The 15,466-nt window shown below is 42.6% G+C and overlaps 1 protein-coding gene across 1 annotated transcript in view; it reads left to right on the top strand.

Annotated features, from left to right (window-relative positions):
• Positions 1 to 6,636, top strand: part of SARC_00517 (hypothetical protein) — a 10,452-nt gene extending 3,816 nt beyond the window's left edge. Inside the window, exons 6-14 of the mRNA XM_014305803.1 lie at positions 507 to 723; positions 1,201 to 1,518; positions 1,694 to 1,834; positions 2,595 to 2,947; positions 3,659 to 3,849; positions 4,413 to 4,557; positions 4,978 to 5,304; positions 5,681 to 5,767; positions 6,385 to 6,636. Of these exons, the coding sequence (XP_014161278.1) occupies positions 507 to 723; positions 1,201 to 1,518; positions 1,694 to 1,834; positions 2,595 to 2,947; positions 3,659 to 3,849; positions 4,413 to 4,557; positions 4,978 to 5,304; positions 5,681 to 5,767; positions 6,385 to 6,588 (1,983 nt within the window). The 3' untranslated portion in view covers positions 6,589 to 6,636. The remainder of the gene's footprint in view (positions 1 to 506; positions 724 to 1,200; positions 1,519 to 1,693; positions 1,835 to 2,594; positions 2,948 to 3,658; positions 3,850 to 4,412; positions 4,558 to 4,977; positions 5,305 to 5,680; positions 5,768 to 6,384) is intronic.
• The last annotated feature ends 8,830 nt before the right edge of the window (positions 6,637 to 15,466 follow it).

Below are 15,466 nucleotides of genomic sequence, written 5' to 3'. Positions count from 1 at the left end.
TTGTAGTATATATAGTATATATGTATATATATATATATATGTATATTATATATATATATATATATATATATATATATATATATATATATATATACACGGTGCTGATGTGTATGCTAATTTACGCATCTCATGAATGCACAGTTTTCTCTGCTTGTCTTGCTCAAGAACTTCATAAACCTGTTCCGTGCAATTTTGTAAGGTGTGTGTGTATTGAAGTTTTCCAAGTGCATCTATTCTACCGCACACTTATATATGTTCACATGTGCAGTCATACAGACTCATGTTCTCATGTGTTTGATATAAGTACAATATTATACTCTTCTCAAAGATTTTAGTCTGCAGTATTCCCAAACTTTTTGAACGGCGGAACGTGGAGCTTTAGTATTGGTTTCTGCCATTACTTAACTTATTGTACACACATACAGTTCACACGCACTTACACTCACTCACCCTCTCTCAAACATCTTATGTACGTACATCATCATACACTTTTCAAACGATTACAGGTCTGCAATCATCCAAATCTGTTTGAGAGGCGGAATATGGAGAGTTCATACCGGTTCCGGCGAGTGCCCAACTTACCGTACACACACGACGAAACCAAGACAACAGTGGGTAGACGCCACTTTGAGCTCGACAGTGAGACCTCTGACAACAACAATCCCATCGACTTTGCGTTGCCAAGGTTACTTTTTGAGGATCCCGTTTCCATAGCAACAACCGGTATGTGCGCAAATGGTTCTTTCTTTGTGGGTGTTGGTTGAGAAGTTACTTGAGTCTTTCTGGGGCTTTGATCAGGGCGGTGTTGATTGTTTCTGTTCAATCGTCTATTATTACGAGCGGCATAGCAGCGAATCAATCCAAAGATTCTTATTGTGGTATCGATACAGTGATGGTCGCTCCTGGTTATTTGGCAATAGTGGTGACCAGTACGATGGCGGACATTTGTTTTTACCTGCCTTCCTTCATGATGGTGAAGTGACGACCCTTGCTGCTCATTACTTTTGATGTATATGCTACAGTTACCCATTGGAATGGCAGGTTGTCTATGGATTGTAAACGAATTATTTCATCTGTAGATGGGGCAATCATCATTAATTGCTACGCCATTTATACTAGCACATACATATATATATGACATGCATTGCACATTTATACAATACACCACAGCCTAACACACATGTATGCGATATATTGCAGGTGTCTCCGAGAAAGAAACGTTCATTCTCAAGCACTTCGACGTGCGCACACCGCGGAACATCAACACCTCTGCGCCTCTTGCTGCACTGCGGTGTCTTACTGGCCTGTCGGCCGCTGAGCTGTCCCATGATCTGCAAGGGGGACTGGTGCAAAAGGCCCTGTTCTCAATTCAGGACACTCGTGCACGTGGCCAGCCCGTTGTCACCTTCGGCGACTCAGACGCTCAAACACGGTTGTCAGGGCGAGCGTGTGGCTGGAGAGTGTACACTCCGCAGGAGACACTCATGTGGCTGAAGAGCGGTGCGCCCGTAAGTCGAGGTGAGTAATGTTAGGATTTATACATATTTTTTATATCAGCACTGATTCCAGTATGATTAGAAGATATAGACATCCATTCATGTATCAATACAGTATGTAGAGTGGATACAGGCAGATACAGACATTTGTTCTTATTCTCTTCATCACTGTTGTTGTCCCTCTGCTGCTTATTCAGATATAGCTTTGGGTGAGTTGCAGGTTGGGTCAGGGTTTGATTTGTCAAAGGTCTCATCGCGCGCAATAGAGCGCCGTTCGTGGCCGTACGCACAATTCAACCGCATTCTCCCGCAATCGATTGCCGCCCCTTTATATCCCGGTATGTTATGTGAGAAAATGATGCAGTGGAAGGTGTGGGAGTACAGTGTACTTTAGTGAAGATTTTAGTGAGATTATGGGCGAAAGTGATACAACACGTATTTGTGAGATGGTAGTGAAGGAAGGTCGACATATTTGTAGTATTGTGTGGTCACACCGCTTTCTCATTTGATCGCCGCCGCGCTATATCACATAACTATTGTGAGATACCAATACAAACTATACGTGAGATATCAATACAATGAATTCATACAGGATTGTAATGGTAAAGGTGCAGGCATTAGTGGTCTAATACGCGAGAAGTTGATACAATTTCCATGAGTTCATAGTGAAATTACGTAAAACGTTCATAGGATTCTATATTGCGAAGCGCATACTGCCTAAGTCGGCTGTTGCCCCGCTATGTCCCGGTGTTTTTCCTAAGAAAATCATTCTGTAAGTGGAAACGGGAGCGGCATAATAAGAGCCTGAATATAGCGATAAACCAATCTCGAGGCGCGCAATTCTAGTATCCTGGTGTTTAATGGTTAGACAATTGTTGATGCAAGATACAAATTTCGTCATAAATTAAGGAAGTAACCAAAATGGAGAAGAAACGCGAAACAGACGTAAAATAACTTAACCATCTCATCACGCCGCTGACGGGCTCTACTCCCCCCCCCCCTCTACCCTCCACAAATGCACACACACACTCGCTCTCTCGCTTTCTCTCACACTCACACACACTCTCTCTCTACCTGTGCCTCCCGCCGTAACGACAGATGTCAATTCACAGCGGTACCGCAATATGCTTCAGCGCCAATGCTCGCCCAGCACTCCATGGCAGGCCCAGGTGCTGTACGGCAACACAGGGGTGTCTCTACACTCCCTCGCACAACCGGCACACCACGCACGCACACATACGTACACCCCCCCCCACGCGCACACACACACGCCCGGACTACCCCCTACTTACCACACATACACGAGCGAGGCTACCCAGAGTTTGTCCCTGGATGACCCGTATACATATGCACCCGTTGCTGCGTCATGTGAGGTGGAGATTGCGGCGAATGGACTGCTGGGTGTCAGCCGGCCGAGCTGTGGTTGGGATTATGTGCTCGCACCAGATAAGGTATGTGCCACTCGTGAGGAGGGGTGCAAGTTTATGTACAAACGTATATGCGTCAGAGTATCATGCAAATGCACAGCAGGAACGATGTGTGTATGTGGGAGTGTGGGAGCATACATAGCATACATACGACCATGTGCGTATTAGTAGTGATGGAACCCGTGTAAATACCCGACTATTCCAGAATTCCATAGTGCATTATAAGGCACTTTTTGTGCTCAATTTGTCTTATTTAACTTTTCTTGAGAGCGACAAGAGAAAATTGCGTTGCAGTAGGAGCTGTCGACCGGTGGAATAATAGGATACAATACTTTTTTATTTCAATTTATCCCATATATATATATATATATATATGTATATCTGTATATATGTATATATATTTATATTTATATTTATATAGTTATTATATGTATATATATATATATATGTGTGTGTGTGTATATATATATATATAGGGACGTATGTAACAACACTGACATGCTACGATACATGTTTAAAGTTTGAATACTCTCCTATTTTTGTCGTTGAGAATCCTCAAAGTTGACAGTATTCTACCCGATTATTTGGTTCGAAGGGGCTGCGAACTAACGAACATAATCGTCATATATTCATGTAACTTGATTCTGCATCCGTAAGCTGACCGGTCTTTGTATATATACATACTTTCAGAAGCCAATATATCTAATTTGCTCGATTCTCTCATACATGCACTAGTCGGCTATCATCCTGGAGAGTGACAAAATGAAGGCCCTGGATAGGTTGCTTGTGGAGTTAAGAGCCAATGACCACCGAGTATTGATCTACTCACAGATGACCAAAATGATCGACATTCTCGAAGAGTACATGCAGCTCAAGCGCATCAAGTATATGCGACTGGACGGAAGCAGCAAGGTGGAGGACAGAAGGTGAGACATGTGAGGACATGCTTTATGCGTGTGGGTTTATATTGATGCATATGTAGATGAATAAGTATACACAAATATGTGTATCCATTTGTCGACAATATTATGTTCACGCGTACATACATAGATGTGCGTATATATCACAACTGGGCGGGATTTCAGATAAGTCCTCATTCTTCTGATATACGCCAGGTAGAAATTGGCTGTCATATATTTTGTTATCTGACAGTTATGTTTTGGCCCCGATTACAAGCATTCCAAATAGTCAATGACAGTTAAAGTCTTTATCAATCACATGTGTCACACGATTGACCTTTATGCAATTAAAGATACCATCTTTACTGACTGAAGGTTTATACACCCATGTCCATGCACTCACGATATGGATTCCTACATGCATGCTTTGGTAGGAACACATATACGCACACATGCATATCCATGAAAACGTACACAGTTATATGCATGCACACAGTATACTCGCGTCGCGCAATACCCCCAGCACCTAAATCTACCGCAATATTCGAGCACTCAAACACACAATGACCTACAAACTTAAATGCACACAGAGATATGGTGGCTGACTTCCAGACGAATACGGACACGTTCTGTTTCCTGCTGAGTACGCGCGCGGGTGGGCTGGGTATCAATCTGACAGCGGCAGATACTGTCATCTTCTACGACTCAGACTGGAACCCTACTGTGGACCAACAGGTGTGTTTTCATATATACACGCACACGCGCGCATACATATATACATACACTGATAGAACATCGATACAGGCAGGCGTAGACTTGCACTGACTATAATATTTAGTTTTCAACTTCATGCGGATGTAATGGGGTTGGGTGTATAACTTAATTATATACGCTTTTCTGCGACATTGATTCATGCACAGGTCTCGGCGCTTGTTGATCACAAGGCATTCTATTCACATATATATAGAGCATGCAAATCCACACGCTGAACTTAGAATGGGCAATTTATCTATCAGATGAACTTATCCCCGTTGCTTTCTCATGCTATAATTACAACACACCCGCTCATCAAAATCGTATACGCTCGTGAACTATATTGTTTTTATTCTAAAAATTACATTCATTCAACACCTAACCAAATACGTCCGTTTGTAGGCTATGGACCGAGCCCATAGAGTGGGGCAGACGCGACAGGTAACGGTCTACCGGTTGGTCACCAAAGGCACCATCGAGGAGCGTATCCTGGCACGCGCCAAACAGAAGTCCTCTATCCAGAACATGGTCATTTCAGGGGGCAAAGCCGCGGAAAATAAGGTCATTAATACTGCCGAGCCCATGAGCAACGAGGTGATGGGTCTATTGATTGAAGACAAAGCCTTAGAGGAGAAGTGGCGCCGCAAAAACGAGGCCAAAAAAGTTGCAGAGAAACAGGCGAAGGAACGCGAACGCCAACGTAAGAAGCAGAAGCGCTTGGATGATCAGGTGGGTAGTATTGCGTGGATGTGTATATCTGTATATATATATATATATATTTATATATAGAGACAGAGAGAGTGCACACGCACGGATTTTGAACAGAAATACAGTACACACAGAGTGCTATGCAATTGACGATGGCTACCATACAAAGAGCCTCAAGTACCGATAGGAATAAACTTTGCAGTTTTGAGCAGCCGATAAGATCACACATTGGCGTACTAAGACAAATAAAATCACAGTGTTATTCGGTCCTATTACATGTGTGTGGAAGGGCGTGTTGTACGTCAACATTCGTTGAAACTCTACTTAGTCGGATGTGGAATTACGGCATACTCGTCTTTTTTTAATCGTTTTTTCGAATGATTTTTTATTTTCTCAGATTGCTCGACGAGAGGCCGCCGCCACACTCCGCAAACTAAACCGGGAACAGAGAGCTGCTTCTAAGCAAACTACTCGCAAGAGAAAGGTATGGGTCAAACACTCGTACGATCACAAAGACATGGTTTAGAAGTGTCCTATGGCATCGTATTGTATAGTCTTATGACATCGTGTTGTATACAAGTCTGGATCGGTTTAGTGTGAATTATGCACTAGATCTACTCTCATATTGGTGTTTCGGTGCGCACATATGTACGTTTGTGCTTCCTACTTACAATGCATTGGGTATTTGACAAATCGATTGCTTCGGAAGACAAGAAGGGGAATCGATCTGATTGAGCACAGTTGGTATGTATTTCGAAAAAGGACTTGTATGCAGAGTATATGTCAGAGTGCGCACATGCATGTGAGACTGGTGAATGTACATGTGCAGTTTGAATTTTTAAGTAATTTCAGAACTGCCGTGTATCAGAGCAAATGTTTCTGCATGCCACCAGGACAAGACATTGGCTGTGATAAACATTGGTATATAAAGTGCTACTCTACCCTGTGGGTGTAAAAATTTTACCATCAATAACATATCTTCATAACCTATTGCCAGTATCCGGATTCCCAGGTAACAACTTTGCATGAAAGAATACCACTAAGCTTAATTCCATTGTACTTAAGAATTCACATATACATACCACTTCGTAACCTACGCAGCCCAAGGCGACTACTCCTGGAGGCACCACCCCGAAAGCACCGGTAGGTAAGGATGATGTATCAGCCAATGAGAAGGGTGCTGAGCCTTCAGACAGTGAGAAGGGGCCCATAACCACAACACCTACTGTGGCCATAGACCCGCCAACGGAGAGCAATGCAAAGATAATGGCGCCCACTAGCACTGATGTGATGGAAGTGGACTGATCAATTATCTCTGCTCAAACTTAGCAGACAATAAAAGGAACTGTAGAACTTTTAACAATATCACGGATGATCGTATCATCCTAGTCACTATTGTGTACACTTTGGTCGTATTTACGTGGTCTGCTCTCTCCTATCGCTTGTGTTACTCTGTCAGGTATGGCTTCAAGAATTTATTTCAAAACAGAAACTGGGACATAAAACGTGGGTCGGGCGTAGCTGCATATCGATTGTCTTATAAACACCACATAATTTGTGTTCTATAAATGATATTGATTTCATGTTTATAGCGTCGCCAATATCGTTGGTAGTGATGACTATGACGGCAGATATATCTTCAACATAATTAGGTTCGAAAGCACTATTCAATTTACTTGCCAAGTATACAATCAAAATAGGTACCACATTTGATTGAGACGTAACGGCCACATTTGTTAGAGCATCGGCAGCGTGCAGTGTCGTGCTTGTAACCATATTTGATAAAACAGGAATTAAGAAAACTATCATCTTGTAAATGTCACTACGGGCTGATTGGCAACTTTTCGCTAGTATTTTACATAGCATCCAGAAATATCATATATCTCATTGATTTGAGCTCGCATATCGCAATCTAACGCAGCCACGAGCTCGAAGATATTGACTCATTCTCTCCTTCTACTCTGTCTGCAACTATGTATTTCAAGCCATGCATACTATACAAACAATGCAAGCACAAACTGTGCTGCTTTTCAATTGCATGAAAAATTTATTTCAAGCGACTCTTGGGCTATATCCGGCCGCATCGAGTACACGCTTTCAGAGCAGCAGAAAAGAAAAGGCACACCGTTTGCGAGTATTTTCGGCAACAATACCATATTTAAATGCATCACAAATGTCTTGCTGTGTAATTACACTGAAGATATATTTTATGTGGCTATTGAAAGGCTGTTCTGATTTGGCCGCTTCGAAAACACGTTATAAACAGTGTGTAAAAGAAAGAAATCACGAACCGTTCGAAGCTGTTTTTACTATTCTTAACTACTTTATTGCGATATTATAGCAACAGTTAACGCCATGCTCTTAGATTTACTGTCCAATATACCTTATATAAATTGGCGAGTATGGGCATAGTTTGTAGGCATATCATAAATAATCGAAAATAGTTGTGGCGCTTTGACGGCAGATATATCGTCGACAAAACAGGGTTTGAGAAATACATCCGCCTTTACGCCTTGAGTTGCCATTCAGCCCGTAGTGATTGAGGTGATAGTTGTTTCTGTTTAACCGCCTATACCTATAAACACCATAAGTTTAAGCATGTGATGGTACCACACTTGATTGAATCGTATTGGCCATATTTGTTAGAGTACCGGCAGCATGCAGTGTTGTGCTTGAGATCGTGTTGGCGTTTATGAGATGATACATCACCATACTTGCAGTAGTTGGATCGTGTGGGCCCGACGGTTCATGCTCACAGCAAGTGGACTCAATGCATCTAAACACCTAGTCTGCAGTTTATCAGCACATTACTTCAGATGAGCGTTCAGTTGACCTTGCCCATGGTGCACACCCATATTTTTTCAGTTAAGATGGTATTTAAATACTTCTCTTCGCAGCACGTCTGCTTGTCGCATTTAGGCACTCCTGGTTGGCAATAGTCATTCCCTTCGCAACACTTCTCGTTGATAATCTCGGATCCATGTTCACAGTTCACAAATGAGTCTTCCCACTTCTTGGTGGGCGTATCGTATTGCTTTTCTCGCAACAAGTGTGTTTATCACAGTCAGGCAGCCCTTGACTGACAATAGTTTTCCTTTGCACATCACATTCCATGGTCCAATATCTCGTACCCGTGACCACAGTGAACGTTTGGATCGTTCGTTCGTCGTACTTCTTCTCTTCACAGTATGTGTGTTCGTTACATTTAGGAACCATGGATTCCCTATAGTCGCCCTTGGCGCAGCATTCTGTTCGTGGAATTAGCTCATAGTGGCGTTCACAATAAATATTATATATATTTATATATATATTAGCTTCTTTACAAGCAATAGAATGGTCGTAGCTAACACGGTGTCCATGCTGTTAGTATGTACTTGGAAAGTTGAGGACTGTGAGACTAGCGACGACTTATTGTTAATCAATGCTATTGAGTGTATACTGATCAATCTTATCAATTGTACGCTGTACTATACACTAGTCCTGTAAGTATATGGCTCCGTCATGGATGGCCTCAAGCTGAATATTAAAACAGAAACTGCGACATAAGCAAATCGGGCCAAGGATATCAACTATTGTATTAACCTCACACAATTCAATTTACGCATGTTCAGGGTGCAATGTGCATATCTTGATAGGTGAACAGTTTCACAATATTTTGAAGTCGCCATTTGTCGACGTCAATTGAAAGAGTGAAGTAGTGCTTCAAATCAAGTAATCAACTTATTTTCTACAACTTTATTACTTACGGTTGGGCTTCTCATGCATAGATATATAGGATTGATGTCCTGTACCATTCATTCTACGGCCCGCCCAAGTCTTGCGAATCTTAAGTCGGACGATTAACTACGGACTCTAATCGACTGCTTTTACAATAAGTATCCGGACACCAATGAATCCTCATCCCAATTAATCGACAGCGGCGTAATCCACCCGTGTGCTTCGACTGCCACTTAGCCAACTTCTCCCGGCGGAAATCCGGGTCATTCACAAAATGGTACACTCTCCGAAACGGGCCCATTACTTATAAGTCACATTGAGACTGTATCGAAGACGAATGGCCGACTTGTAGACCCAGAAAGCTTTGACCAATAAATGGCGTTTCTTCGACGGAAAATGCTGCATAAAGGGAATCATGAAACATATGATACCCAAACACAAAGGTAGCAACATTGTCCCGAGGGAATTTTTCCTTCTGATTTGTAGGTTTAACACAAGCTTTGCGATTTTTAACATTCACACAATGTTCCTTATTCAGACCCGCGGGAGCGAAGCTGTCACGACTGCGAGACCCACTCAATCCTTCTCCAACTCTAACTTTTGTGCCGTAACCGCCATAGAGGTTTGCAAAACTTGGTTCCCTACTGTAAACTCAACATGACATCCGCAGAACGTTTATGTGCTTGCCATGCACCCGCAATATGTTACGCTGCTTCATGTTCCTGAGGGGTGAGTAACTGGCCAACCAATACCAATAGTCCATTCACCACAATGTTGCCTGGATGAGGGTAAATACGACCAGTATCTATCGTATACGGTGCCATACCAATCACCGTACAGTGGGCGGCATTACAATTCGCCGTGAATAAGCGCTCCTAGCAATCGCTTAAACCTTTGCTGAAGTGTCTTAAAGAAAACTTACATGCGTCCATCGCCAGCATGTTCACCCACCGAGGCCGTGGGGATCTTGCTATCTGTGCTCGCCGCATAAACCACAAACTCGTCGCTAATCAATATACTCTGGCCGTCAATTGTGTATTCAACCACCGTGGCATGCGAACGAAATTGCTCCTTACAAGACTGTAAAGCCTTAGCCATCGATATTTTTTCATGAAGCAAACACGTAGAAAATGCACATAGGAAAAACTCATCCTGAGTTGCTAACGCATATTGAAAACCATACTCATCTTTGGACAAGACCAAGACATCAATATTGATTTTTTTCTTCTTCACTAATTGTGGTGTTCCGTTCCGGTTGTTGAAGCTTCCGTTTACGACCAAAAGGTTTACCTACAATAATCGTAGCCAGGAGCGCTCAAGCGATGTTCCACCCACTTTAGAATGAATCAGCGCTCGCAGACGAACTGCTAGCAAATGACTATGGTCACAATGGTATTTCCAGAGCACTTGAACACAGCTTGCGATGACACCGGTTGACCTACCGATGAAGAGATACTAGCCAAACCCGTCCTTAAATCTTCAATTCGAGATAATACGTCCCCGCTACATGCTCAGATATATGTTTACCCTGACAACTGGTCGATAAGGGGCTATCCATGGAGAAATGATGACTTGTAGCATATTTAATGGGAATGAAACTAGGCGGAGGCCGAACACCCATTCATGGCACTATGTCCAATGTATCAATCATAACCTCAGGCTCAAGACTTGCTCGGTAGACCAAATCACCCGTGCCAAGCGGTATCTCTTGACGCACACAATCACCCGAATCATTCATTTTACAATCGCTTATGGATTCTTCAAAAGACTATACACGATCGTTAAAACAATCATCGCCTTGTTCCCGACAATACGGGAACTGACCTGAGTATCTTGGGATGGTTCAACACCGTCTATGATCTCCTGAGTAGTATTAGCCTCCTGTGCCAACATCATCGTGTCCTACTCCTCATTTTCAACGGTTTGAGCCTTGTGCGTTACATCCTCCAACACTTGCTCCGCTTTACTACCATCAAACTCCGATACCCCATTATGCGAGACTGTAAATTTCGGTCTATTAAGGCGATATTAACGCCTTAGATTAAATAAACGCTTAACGTAGGTCTAAGTACATTAAAGTTTAAAAATAAGTAACCGAAATGAGTCTTTTAGTAAAGTTAGACATGCCTCGTGAAAACAGCAATACTCTGAGGGATTGTGAGGCTGAGACATTGCCGATATATAATCCTCTCAGTACTGTTTTCGCTGGAGGGATTTTATTTAGTGTTTCGTTGTCGCTCTATTAGAAACTGGTATGTTTCGTTGGGGCGAATCCAAGAGACTCATAAAATCATATCTTTAGAAGAAGGAAAAAGAATAGAAAAAAGAAAAATACTCTTGATGTCCATAGTTATTGCATTAACCAATAACTTGCCACTTATCAAGAATTACCGACTTAGCCTTCATCAGACTGGCACATCTGGTTGGCTGAACGGAGGATAAACTAAGCAACGCCAATAGTCCAAAGGAACCTATGTTCGGTTGAGCCATCTCGCTACCGAAGTATTCAGATATAAATAGATTTGGAAAGTAAATATAGTTCTATCAATAGAACTAGACCAAATCTTATGTTTGGTATCTTACTGGGGCCTTTTAATGGCCTTGTCCAAAAATCTGATATGTAAAATGGAAAAGGTATTAACTAATAAAACCGTTAAAAACCATTTAAGGAAAACTGAGTTTACATACTTTTAAGAGGACGTTTATATTACAAGATTCTAATGTGGAGGCCCGGCTTTTACAAGACCGCTACCGGTACAAAACAAGACATTGTGTGGTAATCGTTCAGCACATATTTACACGTGCAGTTGTGTGGCCCATCTCTGCTTAAAACGACTGAGGTAAAACATACCAAAAATCTTGGATGCCTCTTTTATATGTTTCAGCAAAGTATGCGACCACGGAGGGTGCCCAATCGCTGTATTTCCATTCAAAAAGAATCAGTCAAACACATGGGCGATAACATAAGGGTGTGCCTGAAGCAAAGTTACTAGTTCACGCATTCATTGATTATCTGGCCAGAACGACACACACAACACCACCAACGTATCCTGAGTGTTCGCCACGTGACGAATAAACTGAAGTAACAATATTCATGGCGGGGTTGCATAAAAAACCAGACCTGCAAAAACAACTGCGAACCAATCATAGCCATACATGGTACTACTAACTTCATAACTCGTATAGATGTCCAGAATATGATTCGGCAGGGTAGCAAATAATTCAACATCAAAGATCACCCGGAACAAAGCCTGCGAATAATACACCCATTTAGATTTAGTATCTAGTAGACGTATGTAACAGAAAGCTGCTATAATTTGCATACTGACCTGTTGCAAAGGATAGGACCACGTGACATAATTTTGGGCCGGTAACATTAATGGATCCATTTAACCGCACAGCGTGACGGATAGTCCTTAAAAAAAGTGATCGGCCCCGGGCATTACCAGAATTCGTATTCCACTTCATGCAAATTTTGAATCGAGCTCAAACAATGCCGCTTCTGTATAGTGTAAATTTAAGTGGATCTGCCACCGCATTCAACAGTGATTCGTGGTCTGTATACATTCTGACAGCCGAAACTGCACGCTGTAATATAAACGGTGCCTTCTTGGTAGCATACACACGTTATTCATTAATAGTACTGGGAAAAGAAAATTGAACTCATGTATAGTAACCAACACTTCCCGAAAGACAATACCATACACTTAGGTACCATCCCTGCGTCAAATCTGGATTACTTCCGTCACTCTCGTCCCCTGCACCCGATGATCCACCGGCGGGTATTTTAATGATGATGTACCATCCGCCACCGCATCTATCAACTTAATAGGGGTGTCCGAGTATCACAATAAGATATTCTATAAACCCATAACTAGGTCTGGCTCATCCAGTTGGTCCAATTCCTTAGAAACGACTCCGGACGCAACCACTTCGTTATCCGACAATTCACGAACGACATGACGCACGATACCATCCGGTATACGAACAAACAGTGATGCTCCACACGCCAGCCTAGATGCATCAGAATGCAAAACTAACTGCTGCTCCGGCTGAGCGTCAAGTGCCACCTTTGTTCCGTACCCCAGCGGAACTCCCCATGCTTGCGTGTAAGACGAGTTATATGTTCCATAATCATCGGATACCTAGGTATCATAACACTCCACCCCGACAACATCGCAAGTAAAGATGATACCTCCGGTTTATATGTAGGTGCCGGCGCGTTTAAGATAGCTTGCAAGCGATCGTGGTCTATCACAAACGCATGCTCCAACTCATCCTTCCAAAAACATTTAAAATCATTGACGACAACACAGCAATCTGCGAGTGATGTGGCTGCAGTTTGATATTCTTTTCTATACATATATCCAACATAAGATGTTGTAGTAAATCAGGTGAATGACTGAACCAATCAACCTAGTACTAAGTTGATCGGTCCAGCCATCCGCCAAATTAAAATGGGTTCAGTCATTCACCTAATTTACTACAATGTAACTCAAACCAGTTGTTCTTCATCAAAACTATACAAATACATCCTACTATCTGTTCTTGTGCATTATCCATATCATCCATATACGCCATGAGGGCTTTAACTCACTGGAATGTCATCTGCGGCAAATGCTGCATATCATAACTACCACTTTGCACACCTTAAAGAAGACAGGTAGACTGTTGATCATGACCGTAAAAAAAGTAGAAAGTAAGGTATCTCAAGAATACTCTGAAAGTCACAGCTGATGGTAAGCCGATGCCAAACCAATGGCTGTCTGGGCAATACCACTGGCAAGTTATGAAATTCTAGATTTTGTAGGTTGTAGTCAACAGCCAACATCCAACTCTTATCAATCGGTAGCTGTCTTGGATTTTAGCGTGCTAACATACACGACGATACTCACAAACTCTAAGGATTACCAGGCTTCAACTGATTCACCTCATACATGGCATTGTTTTCACTCTTTTTAACACATTTCTAACTGTGTCCCGCGTTTCATATACTCACTCATGACGCATAGCACCTTACCTTCACTATGATATTCACTTCCCCACCATGTACAAAAGTTGTATTCTTGCTATCCTAACGAACCTGATTGGGCATACCTCCTAGCTCGTTCAACTGATGGATCGTAAAATTACACATACGCGCCATGTACTCCAAACCAAGAAGATTGTACTCATCATTTGCAACGGTCCTATCCGGCCAAAATATATACCGCTTAGTATCCTCAAGACGATATATAATTCCTGGAGATCTATAGGCCAAAAAGGTGCACACCTTGTATAGGAAAAAGCTGCAAACAGGACAAAGGCGGGTCCGTAGAAGTATCCCATGTAGAACTAAACAGTATTATCTTCGTATATTCCAGACCCAACATAATCTCGCGAACATGCGGGATCCACGGTGCCATAAGAAAAATCATCGAGTAGGTTTCGTAATACGTATCCATGCCTTTCGAATCTATCACCTCCAACCACAAGGTGACTCCAGTACTCTGTGTCAAAGCTATGACGTCGTTCCGCCGCCCCCCCATAACCGGGAATATGTATGGGTTCAATATCCTTGAGTGGAAAACGGTAACGCTCTCCAAAATGTCGACATGTCATCACTGGGTGCGCTCTAGTGTCATTGTAAATAGAGCAGGGCATTCCGACACCAGTTACCCGTCTGGCAGCACATATGGAATTCAGGACAGCTGAAGCTTTTATGCCGCAAGTTACACGTACTACATTGTACTGCTGCTGGCGATCGTGGGATCAATTAGGGGTGTATGCGCACTCTCATGAGAGACTATATGATGATCTCGTCCCTCTCGTGGGAGTAGTATGTCGGGTTGTGGCAACCGTAGATTGTTGTTTTGCATAGGGGATTTCCCCAAATGCGGCTGGTCGAGCCTGGGTGTAGACTATTAGGTCACCCTACCACGCTGTTTGCATGTTGGTTGTACGGTCCGTTAGGCATCACATGAGATACTGCATATGCCAGCTTCGTATTCATATACTTGGCTGCCATTAACGCACATAAAACAATGCCTTCTTTATTTAGTTCACTAGTAGAGACCTCAAGGTCCAAACCCGTACACGCACTGGTAGCAAAGGTTCGCATATAATCATGCAAATTCTTCAAACGCTTTTTCAGCACCATAAGATCATAATTGCTTACACAATAAAGTACTTCACGCACCGCTGGGTCACTAATCACGCTCAGCAACATCATATGCTCAACTTTGCTTTTGCGATCGGACAACAATTTGATGTCCACACACACATGCGCCCACGTTATTCTTGAGGTGGACTACACTACCTGCTCCGGAGGGACCAGTTTGGTGCCACCGGTGCTCCATAGATTAGGGATAATATTATTTATTTCAAAAATGGCAAGTATGTATGATACAATGTATGAACATATGAAATGGCTCTCATAGTCGCTGTAGTGGTTCAGGAAAGATTGATGGGAAGAAGTGGTCACGAA

Source organism: Sphaeroforma arctica, assembly GCF_001186125.1.
Source record: "Sphaeroforma arctica JP610 unplaced genomic scaffold supercont1.16, whole genome shotgun sequence".
Classification (NCBI taxonomy): Eukaryota; class Ichthyosporea; order Ichthyophonida; genus Sphaeroforma; species Sphaeroforma arctica.
This window is presented reverse-complemented; position numbering and strand designations above follow the sequence as displayed.